The sequence below is a fragment of the Lathamus discolor genome, chromosome 5 (assembly GCF_037157495.1).
Source record: "Lathamus discolor isolate bLatDis1 chromosome 5, bLatDis1.hap1, whole genome shotgun sequence".
NCBI classification, from domain to species: domain Eukaryota; kingdom Metazoa; phylum Chordata; class Aves; order Psittaciformes; family Psittacidae; genus Lathamus; species Lathamus discolor.
Window position 1 is genome coordinate 105,079,819 of NC_088888.1, and position 24,376 is coordinate 105,104,194.

The window sequence follows — 24,376 nt, forward strand, 5'->3', positions numbered from 1 at the left end:
TTTCTTAGCCTATTATCGTATTAACAAACAAATGGATTTTCTTTCCTTCCTCACCTCATTATTCTTTGTCCCCTAAGTTGCGCTTAATTAAATATGAGGGTGCCCTGAGAGTAGAGAAAACTGAAATGGGGGAGGCACAGATACTGGTTTGTGTTTTTTGTTCTTCTTTCTTTCCTGTTCCCATTCAGCTTTGTCAGGGTAATGATTTTCTCTTAAGCAACGCTTAAGCATATGTGTATGTTTGCATTTAATTTCCAGATGGGAAGGCATAACTTCTAATAGTGCAAGTTGCACTGTTATAGATCTGGATGGCTGACCGACTTACCTTCCTTTTGCAGCTGGCCAAGAAACTGCACCCCGTTCCCTGGGATGCTGACACACTCATGGCTGAGCCAGGCTTTTTGACTTTCAAGCTAGACTGGCGCAAAAAATTATTTACCTGTCCTAGACTGCAAAAAGGTTCACCAGCTCTTTATATATGCGAGGCTTTTGAATTCAGCTACATATGAACTACTTCACTTTTTGGCATGATTGCTCTTGGTAAATGGGTTTCCTGAAGTCTTGAGCAGATTTTATGTAAGGAAATGCATTTAATCATTAGCACTGAGATTTTGGTTAGGGAAATAAAATATTTTCCGAAGTGAAGGGACTTGTAATGATTCCCCTTTATCTCTGTAAGCACTTTTCTGCAGACTTCTTGGAGGGAATGTCATGTCTCGAACTGCATCTCAGGTGTTTTGGCCTGGCTTGGTGAGCCTTGTGTTTTCCTGAGGGACCTTACTGAGCGAGCTGTAGATCTCAGTGTAGCTGGATCTAACCTACAAATGCTTTTGGAGTTCAAGACCAAAGGTTTGGACTAGCAATGGATGCAATCTGGAGTGTAAATAGAGAGATGTAGTACTGAGTGTGTAGACATATTGATCTGAATAGGAATGCAGTTGCAGATAGGTATGTTATTAAACATGCCCTAATGCTGACCAGATGTAGCCATCTACGGTCTAATCTGCTACATATGGACTAGATACGCTGGCCTCCCTTTGTAGTCAGTATATGAAAAGAAATCGTCTTTCCTAGGTTGCAGTTCGTTTCATTTTAAAGTCGATATCTCAGGTACCTTGTGAGTGCTTATTTTTCTGTTTTGTTTTTAGAGGAACCTATGGTGACCAGACCAAATGTGAGTATCTATCTGCACTGTTGACATCTAAAGTTAGGTCAGATAATTCTTACCTTGGATATGTTTTCTACAAAATTACATATTTTCAATTACTATTTGTCATTACTTTCCTGAGTCTACAAACCTTGTGATGTTTAATTGAAGTTCTCTAGCAGCTCATTGATTATAAGTATACTAAATAACTTCAAATATTTTTTAAACTTGCTTGTCTTCAAAAGTTTTATGTCTTATGATTAGAAAAGACAAAAATTAGGTATATAATTCAATAATACTTGCTTTTGGCAAATGTTTCTTCTCAAGAGTTCTAAAGAGTTCAGTGGCTTTGAACCCAGTTTTGCAGGATGGGATTCAGGTTTTGATTCTGATACTGAATGTAGCAGTGTAAAGGTCTCAAAGATATTACTGTAGCCAAGGAAAATTGGTTTTGTACTGACTAGACATCTAAAGGTCAGTAGCCCATGTATATGCATACAGTATTATTTTAGACAATTTGTTTTATTTATAGGTCCTGCCTAATATTTGCACGCTCTCTTTGATATTTCAGTGTAGGGCGTTTCAAATGCCCTGGACAATCATGTTTAACTGGATCCTGGGTATTTGACCGGCTGAATTATTCTCAGATGGCAAAGACCAGATCAGTGCTGGCAACAATGGAAACTCACATACCCAATAGCCATGTAGACACTTATATTGCAGACACCTATATTTCAGACACCTAAACGCGAGTGTCTGAATCCAGTGCTGACTCCTCCACATTACACTGTGCAAAAATGAAACCCTGGGAAAGGTTTATCTTTTCCCAAGGGATGCAGTGGTCCTGATATAGTTTCATTGCTCTGGCAGCTGTTCCTGTGGAGGACAGCAAGAATGCAAGAGAGAGAAGGCTGGTGTTGCTATTTATTTCTTGGTTTTACCCATCTTTGAAAACAACAGATCCCAAAAATGGACTGGCAATGTTATCCTTCTTATGGCACAGAAGAGCAAAGAGCCTCTTCTCTGTTTTGAGACATTAAAAGAAACCATTTCCTTCCCGAGGGCATCTCCTTTTCCCAGTTAGTGATAAAAGAAAAAAATTCCCATTCTTTTTATTTCAGTGGAAACTTACTGAGCTCAGAAGCAATGGTTTGGGGTTAGGGCTAGAGTCTGTAACACTGAAAAAACTAGAATTTCCAACAAGAGATGCTTTGAACCAAGCCAAGAATAACAGTTTGTCCCACAGTCATAACTCCTTGGTGATATTTGTACTCTGAAGTGATGCAGAATGCTCTGGCAGGTCTGGTTTTATACACCAGCTCTGTGGGGTGTTTGTCCATATGGAAGCAGCTGGGGTGACACCAGCAGAGCCCTGAGCACCCCCATAATGCTCCTGCTTTCTGACTGCCTGGAAATCCTGTGTGCACGCTGTGTTGCCAGGTTGCAGCTGACCACAGCATAGCCTTACATGCTTGGAGGTGTGTCACCCCAACAGCCTGATTCAAGCATGGGGGGGGTCTTGCCTGATTTGAAGGATGTGCTCCAGCCAAAGAGCTGCTTGCTTGGACAGCCTGTGTTGCCTGGACCCTGCCAATGGAGGAAACACCCCCAGCAACACAGAGAAACTTTCTTGTCTCTGGTGAAGCAAAGCACTTAGCACTTGCAGATTTCAGCTAGACCCCACAGCCTGGGAGGTGTTCCAGGGTCTACCCAGACCTTATCTTGGCAAAAGCCAGCACAGCCTGGTTAGAGCCCTTTCCATCGGGCTCAGCCCCTTGGCACCATCTGCCAGTAGACCTGTTGCTGTGTGCCATGTCTTGGCCACTTCATTCTCTCTGCCTCATAGTGGCACATGCCTCTTGATTGGTGGTGTTGGTGTTTTTTCAGTGCCTACTGGCGTGAAATCCCCATGCCAGAGGGAATCCCCTCAACTTGCAGCATCTTTTGCTCCCTTTATGTCTCCCAGGCAGGAGAGACAGAAGAGAACAAGTCTGAATACATCAAGGAGGCAGCTATGACCTGTGAGGCATCCCTTATTCACCACAGCAGACACAGCTCTGTGCCACTTTGGACATTTAACTGTGTGTTTAGGAGAGAGTCCCTGTAGGCTACACTTATGCAGTAGAAATGTTCTCTGGCCCAAAGGCCAAATGGCAAGGCATGGGTCACATTTGAATAGAGAAACTCTCTATACCCGAACTATCTGCAGTGAAAAGTCTCTCAGCTGTGCTGTCCCCTGGGCCTTGCCAGGGTGTTGTTTGGTTGTTGTTTTGGGTGTTGTGTGCACAGGCCAAAATGTCTCTGGAAATTTTGTTAGTTAGAACGTGTATTATTGCAAGTCAGTGCTTGAGCCCTTTAGTTTATTAATATAGATATGCCTTGGATTTGACCTCCAGATCGAGGAGGTTTACAAATCATTATTCTTCCAGTCCCTCTTTGTTTATCCTTCAGTCTTTCTGGGATAACAGGCGACTGCATTCAGGAACCTGGCATACTTAGAAACATCCCTGCTCCAGATCAGGACAGCTTTCCCACCAGAAATGGCTATGGACCTGCAAAACAACTTCTTACCAGGGAAGTGTTGAGGCAGTCTGGCCCTTGTGTGATGGAAAGTGGATTTTGCATCAGTCAGGGAGTGGCCAGCGAACCCTGATCTTGGAGTGCTTTCTGTGGTGATGGTAGGAGAGCAAGGGAGGGACAGAGGAGAGAGCTGTGCCCTGCTGCTGCAGGGGAAGCCCCCCATTTTTTTGCTCTTAGGCTGTTCTCAAATATTTTTGTCCAGTTCTTCCTCTTGTTTCTGTTGCCATAAGGTTGGCAAAGCAAAACCAGATAATGCCAGTTGTTCCTTCTGCACGTGTGACAGGGCCACTCAGCTGCCCAGCAAGTCTCCTCTTCCCCTTTTCCTGTGCTTCCCTTCTCAGAGAACAGCAGTCATACCACCATCCGGTACATTCAGGGCAGGAGGATGTCTCCTCTCTGATACTTATGACTTTTCCTGTGATTTCTCAGCCTCTTGAAAAAGAAGTGGTTGGACAACATCCACCATTACTTAGACTGGTGGTGGAAACCAAGCTGAGCTAATTTGATAACTGAGAATACATACTCCTCAGATCAGTGTTTCTTTTGGACATGTATGTTCAAGTAGCATTTGATTTATTTCTTTAATAAAAACCCCCTCAAACTCTTTATTAAACGTTCGTGGTTCAGTCTGAACTCTGATTTGCTTTGAAGGTACACAGGATCATATCATGTAACCAGGAAAAGCTGGAGCATTTCTAGTCATTAAGCAAGAATGAGTCTGAAAGGGGCTTCGGGGCTCAGAAATGTAGAGGTGCTGGAGTAACCTTTCTGGTTAAAATTTGAATCCCTTCTTAGACAACATCTATTGCAGGGAGAAAATCCAAACCCCCCCAAACATGCTGGGCAAAGTAGGTCAGTAAGAAATGACGTCTTGTCTGAGCGGGTCCTAAGACTTGCTGCAAAATCAACAGGTTTTGAGTCAGGTCTTAGATGATTCTGTTCTGCAATAAACATAGAGGAACATTAATTGTAGTCCATGGTGTTAATTTTGGTCACTATAATGTTATTATAACTGATTCCCAGGCCACAAGCACACCCTGTTTCCTTTGCTTGTCCAGCAGCTCTTATGAACCAAACATGCTGTTGAAAGGGGGTTGCAGATAATGTGGTTTCCCTGAGCCTTTCAAACACGTTATAAAACCAAGCGAGCCAAAGTAGTCATCCTGATTAGTAAGCAGGCTTGGAGCCTGAGTCTGAATCCACTGTTACCATAAACAACCTGCGTTTATGTGCATCCTCCCTGCCCTTGGTGAGCAACATTTCACTGTGAGATTAGGGGTTGAAGGCTCTGAGATAGTAATTTCAGCTGTGTGCCTCTTAGTGCTATAAAGCCCATAGAATATCAGAAAATTTATTGCTGTGACTGAGTTGCAAACTCCCTGAAGTGAACAAGGGTTGCAGACCTCATGATAAACAGCACATGCTAATATCTAGCAAATGATAATGCAGACCACAGAAAAGTGTGGAGAGAGGAAAATATATTCTCAAGGGCTGATAACTGATGTAAAGCACCAAGAAATAGTTTAGAGTGGGAGGGGATTCCCCAGCTTCCCTCCTCCACGGATAAGTCACTACCTTTCTGATGTGCTGCACAGGGCCCAACATTGATCCCCACAGCACCAAAGTTACTCCTGGCAATAGTTCAGTATGTATAAATTCGCAAAGCCCCACAAGCAGAGCAGACCCGATATTTTCCAGCCCTAGCTGGAAGACGATAGAGCCTGTATTCGAAGCAGACGAAATGGCTTGTTGCTAAAGCTCAACTGGTTGTTTCCAGGGCTTCTCTGATGCCCCTGTGCCCTCTGCTCCATGCACAGGACAGGTATTTTACAAGACTATTTCCCTGTCACCTCTTCCCAGCTAACCCCTTTCCATAGAGCTAAAAAATCCTCCATCTTCTTGCATCTAACCAGTGAGGTCATATCCCCACTAGAAATGTCCCTGTGCCTGGGATATACCCTCCTGGAAGAGTCGCGTCCCCTGAAGTTTACACAGAAATGTGCCATTGGAGGGGATGAAGGATGTACAACATGATGTCAGCGTTGGGTGAGCCCTACTTGAATCAGCGTCACTTGATGTGTACAGACAGCACTGTAATGGTGAGTGCTGTGCCAAATTATGTCATTCTCTGAGGCAGGAGAGTTTGTATGGCTGGTTGCAGTAAGCCAAGGGCTGAGGTGACCCATAACCTCTTTTTGTGGCCTTAAACAGAGGCAGCTGGAAGGTGGATGATGCTGTCCAGCTGTGTCTGCAGCTTGCAGTCTGGGATGGGGAAGAGACCAGACGTGGTGAATTCCTGGTGAATGAGTAGAAGGGGATGAGAGGGAGGAATGAGAGGGGCAAATCACAGCCTTGACACAAGGTGAGTCCTAAGTGAATGGGGCTGCTTCCCTTTGATGCCTGCTGGAAATCTGTACCTACTCGAGTGTATTCTGACCTGTGTTAGAGATTAGTCTTTGCACGTAAAATATTATATGCAGAGAATCCATTTATTCATTCCCTACCCTTGCCCAGTGCAATACAAGCTTGCAATGTGTGGTAGGTCATCAGAGGGCGATGCATGCCTTTGGAGAGCTGTCCGTGCTACAGTGATGGAAAATGCTCACCTCATGCACCACTAGTGTGCTTAATCCATAGCTGAAATGAAGAGAGCTCAGAGGCAGAGGGCAGCAGCTGCCTAATGACTTTAGATGTTACTTTGGGGTAGGAGGTGAAAAATGATGTGGGTAAACAACTGACCATGAAGAGTGATGCTTTGCTTGGAACTTGACTCAATAAAGTTTCCTTAAATTGTGACAAATACAGCCTGTCAGTGATCAGAGATACAGTCATGACACTTCTGAAAGACAAGGATTAGAACTGCAGACTGTGTCCAGTGTTATGTGTCTGTGCTTGGCCTCATAAGGTGAGAATTAAAGCTTCCTGTGTGATTATGTGGAAACTGCGGTAAAACATACATAAAACCAAATTGTGGGTCATGAGTTTCAGATGCTGGAAAGGGAGAAATGACGGATAGCCTGTGGCAAACCTGGATGTATGTATGTGTGATTGCAAAAGATCAGAAGGCAGCATAAGCATCTGATTTAGAATGTTTGTACTGCAGAGGCATATTCATAGCATATGTTGAGAGCTTATAGGGAACAGACCATGCAGCATGTGATACCACACGCAGAGAGAGCTAGCACACTGGAAACTTCATTCTCCTGAGAAAAAGATCACAAAGCAACATTTATTTTTAAGAGGCACCCTCATGTTTTATATTTGTGCTTTCTGTCATGATATTTGATAGCATTGCATTTCATCACTTGGAGACACACTGCTTGGGAAGGCAGACTTGGAGAGTACCTGAGCTCTGTTCAAACCCATTTCCCTGCGGTTGCGTACCATACTCGTCCCCTTATTTGACCACTGTGCATCCCAAGAGCAAATTTTGTGTAGTTAGATTTAGCTAATGAAGTATATCTTGAGAGAGATGCACTGAAGGAGGATGTCAGATTAAGAGCACCAAGGAGCAGGTCAATGATATGCTCACAGGTAGTGAGTTCAGTCCTTCCTCCTGAGTTTAACTGTACACTTTCAAACCCCTGTGTACTCAAATCAGAGTAGCAATGCCATAAATAAACCTGTTCTTTCTGCTCGTTCCTTCCACATAACACAAGGGAGCTGGCTGTCCTGCCTTTGCCCTCTCTCTGCTCTACATGACAGCCCTTTTTATGAGCAGACTGAAGTGCTATGCATTCAGCCTCTTGCTGTGGTTAATCAGGAGCCTCAGGTGTCCTCTTGCAGGAGTGGAGGTGACTAGTGGAGGCACATCCCTACCAGCCAAGAATCTCTCATCTGTGGTGACACATGGACCCTTCTGTCAACATCTCCTTCATGCTGGATAAAATATTATTTGCGGGAAGCCAGGGGGAGCAACCTTTCTCCTTCAGATCCCTTTTCCAGTGACTAGGGGCTGCTTCCAGGATATTGAACAGGCAGCTGAGGACTCTTACTTACAAGGACATGGTCACTCAGCATCCTACTCCAGCACAGCTAGGGTGAACTAGTCTGCTGGCCTCTTTCCAGTCACCAACAGCTGCATGTTCCACTCCTGAGAAGCAGCTCTGGTCTTAGGGAGATGGGGGGATGCAATGAAATTTAGGGAAAAACCTGAGGCAAAGCTGCAGAACTGGGAGGAAGGGACTGTTGCTGGGAGAGGGAGAGTGGAAAAGACAATAGGAAGGGAAATGACAATAGCAAAGAGAGAAATGATTGGCAGTTGGGGGAAGATGGGGCTGATGGAGAGGGAATGGAAAACTGAGAGGAGTAATTTGATAACTCTGTAGATAACACAGCATACTTGAGACAGGGGTTCATTTTTTTTTTTTTATTTAATATATATATATATATTAATTCCAGCTCTGATCTGTGATTTGCTGCAGAAGAATTGTTTTATTGTTGTGTGCCTGAATTTCCTCTTTTATGAAACAGGGATAATGTCCATTAGCAACCCTACAGCAGGTGAGGGCATCTTAACATCCTAGCCTGGAAGTGTTGACACTTGAGCACTATTGATAGACATGTGGAGACAGGCTGTATTTGTGAATACTTCTGCAAAAATCTGCTGGAGTGCCTTTAAATTTGGCAGCTCCTAGAGCACATGCACCAAACCTCAAGCACCTTCACAAGGTCTGATGCTGGTACTTATGTCTGTAACTGCCCTGTCTCCTTGTGACAGCTTTTGCAATATCTGGTGACGCAGATGCTGTCACAAGGGTAGGGAGCAGCAGAGCTCTGAGCGCATCCTTAAGGACCAACCAGCCATAAGATTTATCTCCAAGTCCAAAAGAGCAAGTGATGGAGGTCTCTGCCTGCACCAGCACTGGAGACCTAGGCAGACCTGGGTGACCTTAGACAAGTTATTTATTCCCTCTCTGCTTCAGCTCTGAATTAAAAATAAATTAAATGAGGATACTTCCCAGGAGAGTGATGAAGGTAAGTAAGGTAAAGAGTAGGATATGATGAGGTGTATTGAGAGTCCTTGGAAATGCACAGATATAAGTTAATCAGAACAGTGTATGTTTGTCATCTGCCATTCATCATGCCATTCACCTTGCTGCTCTCCACCCTCAGTCAGTCATAATTAACATCACTCAGAGACTTGAAGTGATTTTAACGAATTGCCAGAGATGTGCTGTTTCTCATTTCAATAGGTCTTAGTCAAGACAAAGAGGCAAATAATTCAGTGTCACAATGCTGACAGCAAAAGAGTCACAGATGCTGATATCAAGAGACTTATCTAGTCCATTTTGATCTTTTTTATCTTGCTTTCCTCATCTCATCAACCACTGCTGGACTCAACAACTGGGTTTCTTTGAGATCCTCTCAGGATTCACAGCCTGAAGTCCCTAAAGATTGGTCATTTTTAAAGATCTTCATACCTTCAGGTGTGTTCAGTTCTCTTCTCAGTACCCAAGTAAGTGATGAGATTTTTAGACGTAAGTATTTCAGATACAGTTATGACCAGTAGGCTGCTGCTCGTCTGCCATCATCTCTGTGCTTGTGCTTCACCTGCATCTGTGTACAGTAGTTACATTCACTGTGTGAGATAGTAGGGAGTCAGACATGTTCAACAGCTTGGTGTTCAGTTACTTGAATGTTTCACATCTTCTGAACCAAGGCAGTGTCTGGCCTTTTCTCCCCACTTTTCTGTCCCAGAACTATCCTGGCCAGTTATTACATTTATGCCAGTCTGAGTCACAGGGCAGCTGGAACAAGCTGTTCTCTTCATCACTTTTTGGAGAAGTCAGTCTACTTTTGCAGCAAGGGTAGGGCCCCTTTTAGAGGACACTTAAGTTTCTTCAATTGACTTAATTTTCCTGCTTGTATGTTTGGCTTTTTTTCTTTTGTGTGTGTGTCTCTAAACTTCAGGAACTCTGTGAAACAGCTATTTCATTTCTGCTGATGGAAATTTGTATTTACTGTTTAGTGGAATGACACAAAGAAACAAAGAGCTTTTTCTTTGTGACCCTGATCTCCCTTTAATCACAAAAAGTTCAGATCTCAAACTGACCCAGAATCCTGTTCTTATTACTGGGGTGACCCCCATTATATGTGATTGAAAAAAGAGTTCTGATCTCTGCAAAGAGTGGCTCTAGGCCCTAACTTTTTCATGTGCCAATATACCTTACTGCTGTTCCTGGGGGTTAGCCGACTTTCACCAAGTTGGGAAACATCCATAAGCAGAGCTATGAGTGAAAGTGACATATTTACCTCGCCTTGTCTCCTTTCATCCCGTTTTAGACCTCAGACTGTCTAACAGCATTAGGAAGCCCCACAGAATGAGAACTTGAAGTCAGTACTGCTGGATTTACTGAATCTCTGTGCTATCTCCTGACACTAACATTAACTGAAGACATTGGGAATGGGGCAGAATATGACCTCTATGAGACGAGTTTCAGGGATATGAGAAACATCTTAGAAATAAACTTGGGAAACCACATCTGCCTGCTATGTTTTTCTTCAATTAGTCAAGAAGCTGGTGCACGTGCAGTTATCTCTGAAAAACAGAAGAAACAAACAAGAACCAGAGGACAGAGGAAGATATCTTGTATTGATCTTTATGAATAAATGGCAGTCATTAAAATAGCTAGTCACTATGCAATAACTTTGGCTTCCATCTGTGGTACACCAGTCTAAATAAGGAAACAAGAATTTGCTGTGCCATGCATTCACATGGAGCCATGTGTATGTTAGCTAACACTCAAGATAATTGCCAAAACAGAGTGTATATGATGGAAAAAGAAGGGTGAATTTTGTCCTAACAGAATAATGGAGAAAATACCAAACAAATCTGCAAGAAGTTAAAGCAAACCTCAACCCTGGTGAAGAATTATTGAGTTTTCTGTGTGACTTAGAGCACACTTTAATTATTAATTCAATTCCTTTAGTGGCATGTAGGAAATACGCAGACCCTCTACATGAGTTAACTTTGCCATTGTAAAGGAATATGAATGGCACATGCACAGATTTGTAAGAAGCAAATCCAGACGTAACTTAATCACTTAGTTTGATCCGAAGTGCAGACCAAGTAGATGAAACAAATGTGGTCATTCAATCTCTGTAAATATGATGTCTATTCATATACATATGTCATATACTAAGGCAATTAATGTATTGTTCCATGAAGACTGAGCTGAAAAATTGATTTAGACTGACTGGAGATGAAGATTACAAAACAGACTGAAAACAGACTGAAAACAAGACTGGAGGGACCAGAAACACATAGTGATGAATAAATGCCAACACTTGGTGGGGGATACCTCAGGGGAGCAGTAGGGAACAATGTTAAACTGTTTTTGCTTAAAATTCTTATTAATGGTTTGGAGGGAGTCTTGGCTATGATGTAAGCTCTGTGCTGGAATGGTGCTCATCTTAGGAGAGATTGTGCTTTCCAAAACACTAACACTAACAAATTTTGGATAAGTCAGAATTACAAAAAATGGTGCCAAAATGTTCAGTCTGGGGTCCTACCTAAAGTCCTAGTAGATGCACCTGTCTGTAGCTGCTTCACTTTGAAATCTTAGGTCCATGAGGTCCACCATTTAGAACAAACATAAATTCTCTTGGTTTCCACTATCATTCAGCCTCTCCCTCTTATTTATCTAATATTTGTACAACTTTGTCCACACTGGAATCTCTGTACAAGAGCATTCTGGCTGACCCCTTAAACACACTGTTTCATTGTACTGGTATTTGAACATGTATTGTGATTCTAGCAAGTGTCTTGATCCAATGCAGTATTTCAGACAGAGAGCAGGTAAAGCAATAGGGAGTTGTAGGGTCTTTGTTTCCTTACTAAGTCTACTGTTCCCCAGCACGTTTCCAGAGGCCTGGGATTTCCTCAGTGAGAACTGGACTTCAAGACTGTCCTTTAGGTACTATTATCATTGCTTTGGGTATGGAGGTTCAGTTCCCATAGTCATCTGTCACCTCTTGACTTTGATAGTGGGTGTTCAGTAGTCCTGCTAAGGGGAGAACGGCATGGTGCTGGCTGGGAGAAGGGATGTAGCTTCCCTTGCTGCACACATCCAGGCAATAGAAGCTTGACAGATAACCTCATTCCATATTTGGAAAGAAGGGCAGGGAGAGAGTTACAGGAAATGCAGAGCAACTTTTCTATCACTTTGCAATGTGTTTGTTGGTCCTGTCCATCAGTAGTTGTAAGGCCCAGGAGGAGTTACTCATCCATTAGGCATTGCTGTGCTGCCCCAGTAGTGCTTCATCACTGTGCGGGTTTCCTGCAAGTCTTGGGAAGAAATACAATGGGATTGTTTGTGCTGGATTCAGTTTGCAGGCCACCAGTTCGACAAGGCTGGTTTATATTCTGTTGTGAACTCCCTGGGGCAGGAACTGTTTTAAAGGGTTTCGTTTACGCAATGGGGCTGCTTCTTTGTGGTTTTAAGGAAACATGCACAGTGCTTAGACACTGAATAGCAGCATTGAAATTAGGAGACAAATTAAAGCGTAAGTGACAAAAGGGACTAGCCACATCCAAAAATCAGGTGAGGATGGAGCAAGAGTGTTAAGCACAGGAGCACTTTTGTTTCAGCCCCTGTAAGAATCTCAGTTCTCTTTTTGGAGTCTTGTTTAAGTAGAGATACCATAAAATACAGCACTCTGAGGGTCACAGGTACCAAATTTCTTCTTTCTCTTGTGCTTGGCTGAAGGAAACATTCATCACATATTCTTGTGTTTAAGTGAATATTGGTTTGAGACTTGAGTAGGAGGAATGACTAAGAACTAAGAATTAATTGCTTGATTCATTATCTGATCATTTTTTGCAAGTATTAGAAAAGGTGTTATTACCTATTACTTCTGAAAGATCATTATTTTAATTTTACTTTGATGAGAACAGGAAACAAGGGAATTGGTTATTTAGTGTGGTCCAGTAGTAACTTGTTAAAGTAAAAAGCAGAATCCCATGAAGCTGTTCCCCAAAATGACATTTATTAGGCTGTAAAATAGCCTTCCACAGAAGCAGTTGCAGCCCTGTCACTTAGCTGTCAGGTTACTGAGACCAAGAGGCTGTAAGACCTCCTTCACTCCAATTCCCATTTGGACTGGAGTGAAACTTTATAAAGGTTGGTTTGAAGATTCCCAGTGACTCATAAGTATCCCGCAATCCCTGCAAAATTGTCAAAGAATTGGATTTATTTCTGTTCTGAATGCCTAGGTTTAACATCTAGCTATTGGCTATTGCTAGATCTTTTACTCTTAAGGCTGAAGAAACCTTGTTAGCTAATTCTTATTGTTGCTTTAAATACTTATAGTCTGTGATTAAGAAACCTCTCAGCCTTTTCTTTGTAAAATTAAAGAGGTAAATCTCATGTCTTTCTCCAGAATTAAGTTTCCTGATTCTTCATTCATTCTTGTGGCTTTTCCCTGAATTCCTTCCAATTTCTCAGAATCTGCTGTCTCTGAAATAGCCTCTGAATACCAGCACTGAAGATCTCCACTGTTTAATCTTACATTCAGGACTTTCCATATGTCTGTACTGAAATTCATACTGTTGGCTTACGTGTGATTTTCTGGATTGTCCTCTAGATTGTTTTGCTTTATCGTCCTCTTTATTCCATATCACTTCTCCGAATGTCTCAAACTTGCTAAGTAATAATTTAACTTTTTCTTCTGTGTCAGCAATAAAAATATTAAATAGCAACTGCTAAGCCAGGATCTATATGGGACCAGAAATTTACTTGCCGAGCAAACATTTGCCATTTACTATTTAATTTGGAAAGCTATCAGTTAGCTGGTCTCCAATTGATCTATACTGTACTATGTTGATTTTAAACCAGTCAAGTTTATTACTCAATAATTTAAGTCTGGAGCTTTTCAGAAGTCCATTACATCAACCCTATTACTTTTATCAACCTAAATTGTATGCCTATCAAAATGTGAGACTGGATTAATTTCACAAGATTCCTTTCCCATTACACATTGTTGATGGACATTAATTATTTACTTCTTGTGTCCCATCACAGCTGTGTTTTTGGCTGGGACTAATGTGCAGCAGACAAGCCTATGCTGATAGGCTTATTTACACCTTTTTAATTTATGTGGTGTATGGAGAGCACCAACTTTTTAATCACCTTCTAAACTCTTCCAGAATTTATAGCAAAACATTGTGCTGCAGTGAGGTGTGGGCATACACACGAGCAGCTACTTGATTTCACTAAGGGCTTTTAATTTTTAATATTATTCTAAATGTGTCTGTTGGTTTTTATGATGTTTTCGTACTCCCTTCTGAGTAGCAATTTGCATACAGAATCTCTTGGGTATGTGCTTCTTCAGAAAACAAACAGGAGGAATCACAGAGTCATAGAATAGTTAGGGTTGGAAAGGACCTCAAGATCATCAAGTTCCAACCCACCTGCCATGGGCAGGGACACCTCACACTAAACCATGTCATCCAAGCCTCTCTCCAACCTGGCCTTGAACACTGACAGGGATGGAGCATTCACAACTTCCCTGGGCAACCCATTCCAGTGCCTCATCACCCTAACAGGAAAGAATTTCCTCCTTATATCCAATCTAAACTTCCCCTGTTTAAGTTTTAACCCGTTACCCCTTGTCCTGTCACTACAGTCCCTGATGAAGAGTCCCTCCCCAGCATCCCTATAGGCCCCCTTCAGGTACTGGAAGGCTGCTATGAGGTCTCCACGCAGCCTTCTCTTCTCCAGGCTGAACAGCCCCAACTTTCTCAGCCTATCTTTGGGAAGATCACCTGACTTGGCCTGAACTGAACTATTTTATTTTCTGTTCTATTCCTGCACCCGCTAGATAAGCATTTGAATATCTTCCAGTAGGACATTAAGCAAAATTATTATGCATCTTTCATCTATTGTTTTCACAACCTCCCCTCTGGGGAGGAGTGTTGAAATGCAGTGAATTATTTTGATAGAATTTTAAGGCAGTTTGATTTTTATGAAATGTGTATCCTCTTACATATTTTAGAATCATAGGATCATTTAGGTTGGAAAAGACCTTTAAGATCATCAAGTTTAACCATTAACCCAGCACTGTCAAGCCCACCACTAAATCGTGACTCTAAGTGCCACATCTACTTGTCTTTCAAATACCTCCAGGGGTGGTGACTCTACCACTTCCCTGGCAACCTATTCAGTGCTTGACCATGCTTTCAGTGAAGAGTACACCTCTCCAAGCCATGACAGCTTTTTTCCAGGAGAATGCTGTGGGAAATGGTATCAAAAGCTTTACTAAAGTCTAGGTAGACAACACCCACAGTCTTTCCATCAGCCACTAAGTGGGTCCCCTTATCATAGAAGGAGATCAGGTTAGTCAAACACGACCTGCCTTTCATAAACCCATGCATGGGTCAGATCACTTGGTTGTCCTGTACGATGGCACTCAATACGATCTGCTCCATAACCTCCCCTGGGACTGAGGTCAGGCTGGCAGGCCTGCAGTTCCCTGAATCCTCCTTCTGGCTCTTTTTGCAGATGAGCATCCCATTTCCTAACCTCCAGTCAACTGGGACCTCCGTGGTTAGCCAGGACTGCTGATAAATGATGGGAAGTGGCTCTGTGAGCAGTTCCACCAGCTCCCCAGCACCCTTGTTGGGATCCCATCTGGTCCCATAGCCCTGTGTGTGTCTAAGTGGTGTAGCAGGTTGCTGACAATTTTTCTTTGGACTATGGGTCTTTCATTCTGCTTTCCATCCTGTCCTCTAGCTCAGGGGGCTGGGTACCCTGAGAACAACTGGTCTTGTTATTAAAGGCTGAGATAAAGAAGGCAGTAAGTACGTCAGCCTTTTTCTCATCCTTTGTCACTATATTTTTCCCCACATTTAATAAAGGATTCAGATTCTCCTTAGCCCTTCTTTTGTTGTGCATGTATTTATAGAAACATTGTCTATTGTCCTTTTTGACAGTAGCCACACTTCTGTTTCACATAGATGCTAAAGAATTGCACCATGTACTTTTAGTGAAAATGGATGAGAATGGAAACAGTCTGCACTTCCTAAAGGAATTTGTTCTATTTTGATGAGACCTTTTTTTCTCTTTCCATTGAGCCAGAGGATCATAATTGCTTACCATTGTCTTCCGGACATTTAGTATGTCTTGGAGATGTCCTGGTTCCAGACAGCAAAGATGAGCATCAGGGCACAGAAATGATTTCAGAGTTCTTCAGGAAGCTGGACTAGACAGTGAAGAAGAAATCTGACAGGCAGTGATGTTCTCAGCTGACTGAGTTTCCTGTATCACCTTCCTAAGGGTAAAAATGCAACTCTAAGATACTGAATACAATTAACCCTTAATAAGACATGACAAGAAGCATCTTACTAAAACCCTTAAGAACAGCAGTTTCCTGTTTGTGAAGCCCTTTTTGGTGCAACGGTACAGTTTTCCTGTGTACTTCCAGGACAATGAGCTTTTCCAGTTCTGGGCTTGGGATGCAGCCCATTTTGGGAATCCCTGCTCCTGCCCTGTGGGCTCCTGACAGAGCAAATGCCCTCCTTGCTGAACCACTTGAATCACAAAGTCTGAGGCCTCAAGAACATGGAGGTTTCCGCAGAAGATCTCCCAGTGATCTGTGTGCCTTAATTTAAATAACTCTTCATTGAAAATTCATGTCACCTTTACCAACTTAGTGCAGCAAAGATGATGTCAGTGGTGCAAACTGACTGCAAAGCCATCCTGCTATTCATAAATGGTGTCTTCAACCACACTGGTGTTCTACTGTGTTTTAAAAATTGCCTGCATTTGGCTGTGCTGTGGAAAAATAATGCCTACTGGAGTGTTTCTGCCTCTGATCATCTCATCATGACCTGACATGAACTTTTTTATGTAATGCTTCCTAGCAGCAGTGCTGCTGCTGGAGGCGTGGCTGTTCCTGTGGGCAGCCTTCACCTCCAGTTTTAAAGGTCTTTCTAGCTATTCAATTCAATGAATGCCATGGCAAGAGGGAGGGGGTTTCTTCACAACCATCATAACACTGGCACTGGAAGCCAGCAGCGCTTTATCAACACCTGCTGTGCCACGTAAGCTTTCTGAGAAGGGCTGTGCTTGTTCTTTTGTCTTGTAGTGTGTTGCCAAAGACTTCTCCTTTTCTTGTGTTGCCGTCCCTCCTGCAGGTAAGGAATACTGGTTGAGTGTTGCAGTGAGGTGACTCCTGGCTGGTATGTGTAATTGTGCCAAATTCAGGCCATCCATATGGTTTGCAAGATTTTGATGTCTTAGCTCAGGGGTGGATTTTCAAACTGCCGACCTTGCAGGAACATTGCTATGGCCAAGGTTCTGCAGCTGACACTTCACGTGTTTGGTATCAGCAGCTTTTAAGGGGTCAGTCCCAATGAAACATAATAAACAATAATCTTTAGTTTCAGGCCAGGAATTTTCTTAATCTTCTATAATATTTGTGGAAGTCATGAATTCTTTACTGTAGCAGAAATCTAATGTATGCAAGGATAGACACTTCCAGATGTCCTTCCAGGCCTGAATCCAGAGATAGAAATCTATACATACTTCATTCAAGAGCAATAGAAAGAGGGCCTGGACACCCTTTTATTTCTTTGAGCTGCCTCCATATTTCAAGAGCTTTTTAACATGAAGGTGTAATTTAAAGTTATTCCTATGCTGATTGCAAGCACTCAATTCTTTGTGCTTTAAGAATTAAGTGCTCTTGCAGTGGAATTGGTGTGTCTCAGCTGAAGACTATCTTTAGATAGTCTGCTAGTGATCAGTTAACTATAGCCAGACATCTGGCAAGAATCATATGGCAAGAATCAAACCTGTAGGTCTTACGTATACCCCTGAGATGAGTTAGACTGCTCCAGTGGAGTGTGTTCCCTGGGACAGTAATTCTGACTCATTTCCATGCCACAGATTCATGTATTCATTCACAGCAGACCTCAGACTGCAACACTGGACAGCAGGTATTCTGCTTTCTTATTCTCAGATGCTAGAGCTCATTTACAGAATCACAGAATCATAGAATAGTTAGGGTTGGAAAGGACCTTAAGATCATCTAGTTCCAACCCCCCTGCTGTGCGCAGGGACACCTCACATTTATAGGGCTTTCTTTCTTTTTCATTCCCCCCACCCTCATTTTTTTCTTATCTTTTGTTCTTAGTATTCCCTCTTCTCTACTCTTTCAGTTTCTATATGGGAAAATTGCACTCACATCTTAGAATTTATGTTAACATGTACTTGTCTCCTGTTCTTGCTTGTGATGGCTTAGAAAGCCTGGAGGAAAAATTCTGTAATTTAATGTCCATTCATGTGTGTTTTCAGTGCTTCCCTTTAAACATAGCTAAATACAGAATACTTGGGAAGAACAGAGATAAGAGAAATGCCGAACCCAATATGCCACGGAGTACAAAGAGCACATTCTCCTGGATGGCATGCTAAGGCACATGAAAAACAACAAGGTGCTGGGTGACAGCCAGCATGGCTTCACTAAGGGGAAATCCTGCCTGACCAATTTGGTGGCCTTCTATGATGGGGCTACAGAATTGATGGATAAGGGTAAAGCAGTTGATGTCATCTACCTGGACTTGTGCAAAGCGTTTGACACTGTCCCACACGACATCCTTCCCTCTAAATTGGAGAGATACCAATTTGATGGATGGACCACTCGGTGGATAAAGAACTGGCTGGACGGCTGCACACAAAGAGTTGTGGTCAATGGCTCAACGTCCAGCTGGAGACCGGTAACGAGTGGTGTCCGTCAGGGATCAGTGTTGGGACTGCTCTTGTTTAACATCTTCATCGCTGACATGGACAGTGGGATTGAGTGCGCCCTCAGCAAGTTTGCCGATGACACCAAGCTGTGTGGTCCGGTTGATTTGCTGGAGGGAAGGGATGCCATCCAGAGGGACCTTGACACACTTGTGAGGTGGGCTGATGCCAACCTTATGAAGTTCAACCACGACAAGTGCAAGGTCCTACACCTGGGTCGGAGCAATCCCAGGCACAGCTGCAGGCTGGGCAAAGAAGAGATTCAGAGCGGCCCTGCAGAGAAGGACTTGGGGGTGCTGGTCGATGAGAAAATGAACATGAGCCGGCTTCAGTGTGCGCTCGCAGCCCAGAAAGACAACCGTGTCCTGGGCTGCATCAAAAGGAGCGTGACCAGCAGGTCGAAGGAGGTGATCCTGCCCCTCTACTCTGCTCTTGTGAGACCTCACCTGGAGTATTGTGTGCAGTTCTGGTGTCCTCAACATAAAAAGGACATGGAACTGCTGGAACAAGTCCAGAGGAGGGCCACGAGGATGATCAGGGGACTGGAGCACCTCCCGTATGAAGACAGGCTGAGGAAGTTGGGGCTGTTGAGCCTGGAGAAGAGAAGGCTGCGTGGAGACCTAATAGCAGCCTTCCAGTATCTGAAGGGTGGCTATAGGGATGCTGGGGAGGGACTCTTCGTTAGGGACTGTAGTGACAGGACAAGGGGTAACGGGTTAAAACTTAAACAGGGGAAGTTTAGATTGGATATAAGGAGGAAATTCTTTCCTGTTAGGGTGGTGAGGCACTGGAATGGGTTGCCCAGGGAGGTTGTGAGTACTCCATCCCTGGGGGTGTTCAAGGCCAGGCCGGATGAAGCCTTGTGTGGGATGGTTTAGTGTGAGGTGTCCCTGTCCATGGCAGGGGGTTGGAACTAGATGATCTTGAGGTCCTTTCCAGTCCTAACTATTCTATGATTCTATGATTACAGGGATAAATTGTCCTTATTTTCTACAGGAATATCTCATCACTTCAAAGACTGTCCCTTTGACTGCACAGCTGATCTATCTCCCTCTTAGCTTATGCAATCTAGAATTAGAAATGTTTGAGTAGATGGTGCCAGAGACACCTCAGTTACAGTCCCAGCAAGGGAAGCTCTGAGGACTATAGTGAAACTCACCTATAATCCCCAATTTATATCACTAGAGAATACTGTACCATATGGAGATGTTTGGTCTGGCTCCACATGGAGTAAGACAATACCCACAGTACATCCAAGCTAATGCGCTCTGCTGTAATGTCCCTTGCATAGCTTCACTGCATCTGGATCATGCTGATGCATTTACCTACCTAGCATGAGGTAGCATTGCCAGCTTGGTAGGGCATCAGCTTGGAGATCTGTGTTCTGGCAAATCTGATTAAAGCCTACACAGGAGCACCTAAATTTGTATTTCAGTTGAAAGCACCCTCAAAGGCATCCAATGCACTTCTGTCCTTTCTCTCCTAGGTGTCTGGTACGCCTCTGGCTTTCACTGCTTAAGGCAAATATTTTCCTTATTGGCAAACTGCCTCATTTTAATAACATTCCATTTTGATTTTGTAGCATGTAAGCATGAATTTGGCTTGCTTCAGGTGACCAGGATGTATTCTGCAGCATAAAAAACACTACTAGAAGGCAGAAAATGGAACTGATTCATCATTAATAGTATCTCAAATGCATTTATTTTCTTCTGAAGTGCTCTGGGAAATGTTTCTCTTGAAAACCACAAACTGTGATACTTGTAGGTCGATAGATGGGTGGTTTTGCTGAATATAGAAAGCAAGAACTCTGTATATGGACTAATTGCAGGTGTAGACACCTTGCTGACACCTCTGTGACACAGTATTACTCAGGCAGGATAATGTCGTACTCAGTCTCAAAGCAGAATCTGACAAACCTTGGAAGGTCAAAAATATCGGTGTTTTGCCTGGATTCTTCATTTCTGCCACTGGAACCCACTTCCTCCAAAGGAAGTTGAAAGAAGAAAGGTACTTTTAAGCTCCTCTTTGTAAATTAAATCATAATTGATGGAAAAATAAAGCAACTGATGTAATATAAAACTCCTGGAGTAGTAACTGGAGAAGGTGCTGCAGAGGCTTCCCAGCAGTTATACATTGAGAAACATTCTTAATCTCCAAGATAATGTAGAAAAGGAATGACATTTATTATCTACAAGTCCTCACAAGCTGAGGATGCAGTTTATAAAACTGCATGTGGCTCCCCCTCCTTTTTCTCCTTTATTGTAATCCTTTACCATGGATCATTTTACGTCCAAACTCACCTTCATCTGTTATCATACTTCAGTGATTTATTGACATCACCAACTTCTGATTAATAAGGTTAGAAAAACATCCATCAGAAGAACTGAGAATGTGTGATCATTTGCTCTCATGCTCTCATTAGCTGTAGCTGTCCTTCTGGGAGCTTTATCTTTGTCTTTCTATTTCCAGACTAAAGCCTGTGATGTTCAAAAATAATTTCCTACAATTAACTTTTTGTTTCTCTGGGCATTTAAAAGTTTGGTCAAGATGGAGTATGATCACTATATGGTTAACCCAAGTAAGTAGAAAACAACCCAAAGTGTCCATGTAGACTCCTAACGAATGAACAAGTCAGATTAATAGTTGGCTTGATTCAGCTTCCTTCATTCAAGATGGACAATACAAAGCTCTACAGATAATCCTATGATCATATAAAATATTTTTGGAATAAGTAGGAATTACACTCATGATGTATTTTCTAAAAGAATTTCGCTTTTTTTTATTCACATTGCTTTGATTTTAAATTACATGAGTTTTGGTGAAATACACTTCTGGTATTTTCAGACTGCTACACCAAGTAAAGTGGGAAAGGTTTTGTTTTAGAGTTTCCATAGTAAATTCTCCTTTTAATTAGACGCTCCTAGGTTAAAAACACCTTTCAAAAGTGACTTCCCATATCTTTTCTGCATTAGTGACAGATTGGAGAAGAAAATGTGGAGTATGCCTGAAAGTGATAAGTTGAGGTTAGAGGTCTAGCCAAAGTCAAGTGTTAGGGAGTTTCAGCTGTAGAAAGCTGATGCTTTGAATTATAATCAAGTGATTAATGTTTCTAACATAAGCGGGTTTGGGAGTTACAAGGACTTGCAGCAACAGCTTGCATAAGGATGGTGAAACCTGCTTTTAGAGGTATTTTATTTATAGCACATTCATTAGGTTGGACAGAATGGACAACATGTGCTTATGTGGTTAATGATAAATCCATCTGAGGACTAAACTAGTCTGCTGAGTTATGAGAAAGCCATTTGTAGGTCAGTTGGAGAGGGATGGACCTGAGAGAAACAATTCTTATTTGTATGGGGGGAGCAAGGAGAGGAGAGAAGCTGGAACCCGCTTTTTTCCTGCTGTAAAATATGTAGGATGGAAATGTTACAGATCTTCATTCATTTTTAAAGGTCATTTGCCTGTGAAGTCTGTGTTGCTGGCTTCATAAATACCAAAAATAATATGGGAAGGAGTAGGCATGCCTGGAAAAGTATAGGAATATTTTTTGTAAAATAGCAGGTAATCAAATGTTAATGTATGAAAACTGCAGTGATCTCTGTGAAACTGCAAAAGTCAGGAAAGGCTTAATCTCTGTGGCATTATAATTTTGCTTGTGGGATTCAGGCATTCTAGCATGAAATAAAAGGTACTGAGCAAAAAAAATTGTGTAAGACTGCTCCTTCTGTTTGAATTCAGCAGACTTTAATCCTGCTGCTGTAAGTGGCTCAAGACAGACTTTCAAATAGAAGTTGTTTCCCCTGAATGATAAACCAAGCTGAAAGTATAGCTAATAAAAACTATGTTTTGGCACACGGTTAATGTTGTGCTTTTAGTTATAGATACACCAATAGGATAAAAAAGATTGGTTCCCCTCTTCTAAGCCTATCCAGGGTACTGTGAGTCATTCATCCACAGGTTCCACCGATTTCCACTGTGGACCACTATGCCATTGGATTTCAAGCTGAGCTCTGGACAGTTCTCAGATAGAAAATTTAAAATAAATAAATAGATAAATAAACAAATAAAAGAAGAAAGAAAGAGGAAAAAAGTGTATTATTTCTCTCTAGAATCAAATCAATCACTCTTCTAGATAGGAAAGCTAAACCTTGTAGACTTAAACACCTCACGGGTGAATGGCTATCAGAAAGAGGTTGCTTGTTGCACATCTTCACAAATCAACAGGTGAACCCTGTCCTTTCAAGACATGCCTTTTTCCTGCTGCTACTTCGGCTTTTAGGTAAAAATGGAAATGTGATGTTCATTGTCAAGGAATGTAATTGCAAAGTGACTACCCTTAGATGAGTTGACCGTATCTTTTCAGGGTGTCACTGCAGGTGCTATTTATGAGTGAGCTTATTTTATCAGAACAAACTTTCAAAAAAGCTGATTGAATATATTGAGTTAGTATTTTTAGAGAGAGAAAATGGCACCTAGCAAAGAGATATTATATACACAAATGTACAACAAAGCCAAATGCAGGAAGCTATCTCATATTAATTCACATTTAAAACTCATATATTACTCTCAGGATAATGAGGTAATGAAGGACATGGTGGCTCTTGACACCTTGTAATCTAGAGTGGATGCCCTGCTGAGAAGATACACTTAAGTGCCACAGAACTTATTGGGCTCCAGCAGTAACCTAGTGAAACCTAATGGCCTAATCAGAGTCTGCCTCATTCAGAGGATACACACGATTACTTGCTTCTTGCATCAAAAGGCATGATGACACTGTTATCATATTTATAGATATTTTATAGATATGAAGTAATCTGTGTTGTCTTATGCCAGGCAAGCACATATCTTGCTTTTGGCCCGTGTCAGACACTGAAAAATTAGGTGCAGAGATTGAAAGAATTAGCTAGGCTCCCTCTGTAGTCCCTGGAGCTGGAGGGCAGTTCTGAACGTCATTCATCTCACCTGTTTTAAACTACGTTTGGATAAGACAAATTATCCGCCGCAAGTGCCAGTCTCTCTTTATTAACCACAGGAAGACAGTACAGCTATTTAGTTCAGGTCTACCTTTGAGATGGCTAAGCTGGATGGAGATACATCTCACCCCATGGATTTAAGGAGCTGTACTTACACTTTGAACTGAAAGGACAAAACTCTAGCAGTAGATGTGCTCCTTGCCTTAGGCAGTTCACAGGTAAAATTCAGTGTCTAAAGTGCAAGAAATAAGGATGTTAAAGCTGTGTAGAAAAGTCTGAGATTCATAGTGGCAAGCATGCATTTATCCAAGGCTTCAGGATAAAGAAACAGTCTTGCTGAGCTTTTGGGTCATTCTGACACTAGCTATATTTTAGTTAACTGCTTAAGTTAATTAAATAGCACCAGGGCCCTGGCACTGGAAAACTTAGATCCATGGTGTTAAATTTTACCATGCTCGGTGGCATGCTTTCTGGCATGGCTTGAACTTTAGCACAAGTCAGAGCTTGTTGCCAACAAGCAGTCTGGACGGAGCTGTCCTCTTTTGGAGGTTAAGGGCATTTAGCCTCCAACATGCATGTGGCTGGACTGTGCCTGCTGGCAGCAGGGCCAAAGACCAACCCCTCACCCTGTTTAGTTCATTATAAGGTGCACCAACAGTTTCTTAGTCTCTTCATCTTCTTTTTTTATTATTTTACCTTGTCAGGATCAGAACCATGGGGAAATAGGGTATTGATGGGTTTGATACAGGGCTGTCCTTTGAAATAGTATGGTGCTATCTAATTCCCTTCTGCTGTTCTCTCTAATCTATAAAGAGCTTGTAAATCCGATTTTGGCCTGGATACCCTAATCTGCATCCCGGGCTGCCCTGTCCACTGACTTCAATGGACCACACTGGAGTATGTCAGGGTTTGGAGCTGATAATAGTTTTGAG

The 24,376-nt window shown here is 42.4% G+C and overlaps 1 protein-coding gene across 10 annotated transcripts in view; it reads left to right on the forward strand.

Annotated features, from left to right (window-relative positions):
• The window catches only part of EVA1A (eva-1 homolog A, regulator of programmed cell death), a 211,752-nt gene that overhangs the window by 120,326 nt on the left and 67,050 nt on the right, over positions 1 to 24,376 (forward strand). The window contains exon 3 of one of the 10 annotated variants that reach the window (XM_065681775.1): positions 16,817 to 16,865. The exons of the other annotated variants lie outside the window; for them this stretch is intronic. Coding sequence (XP_065537847.1) covers positions 16,817 to 16,865 — 49 coding nt within the window. The remainder of the gene's footprint in view (positions 1 to 16,816; positions 16,866 to 24,376) is intronic. 10 annotated transcript variants of the gene reach the window in all.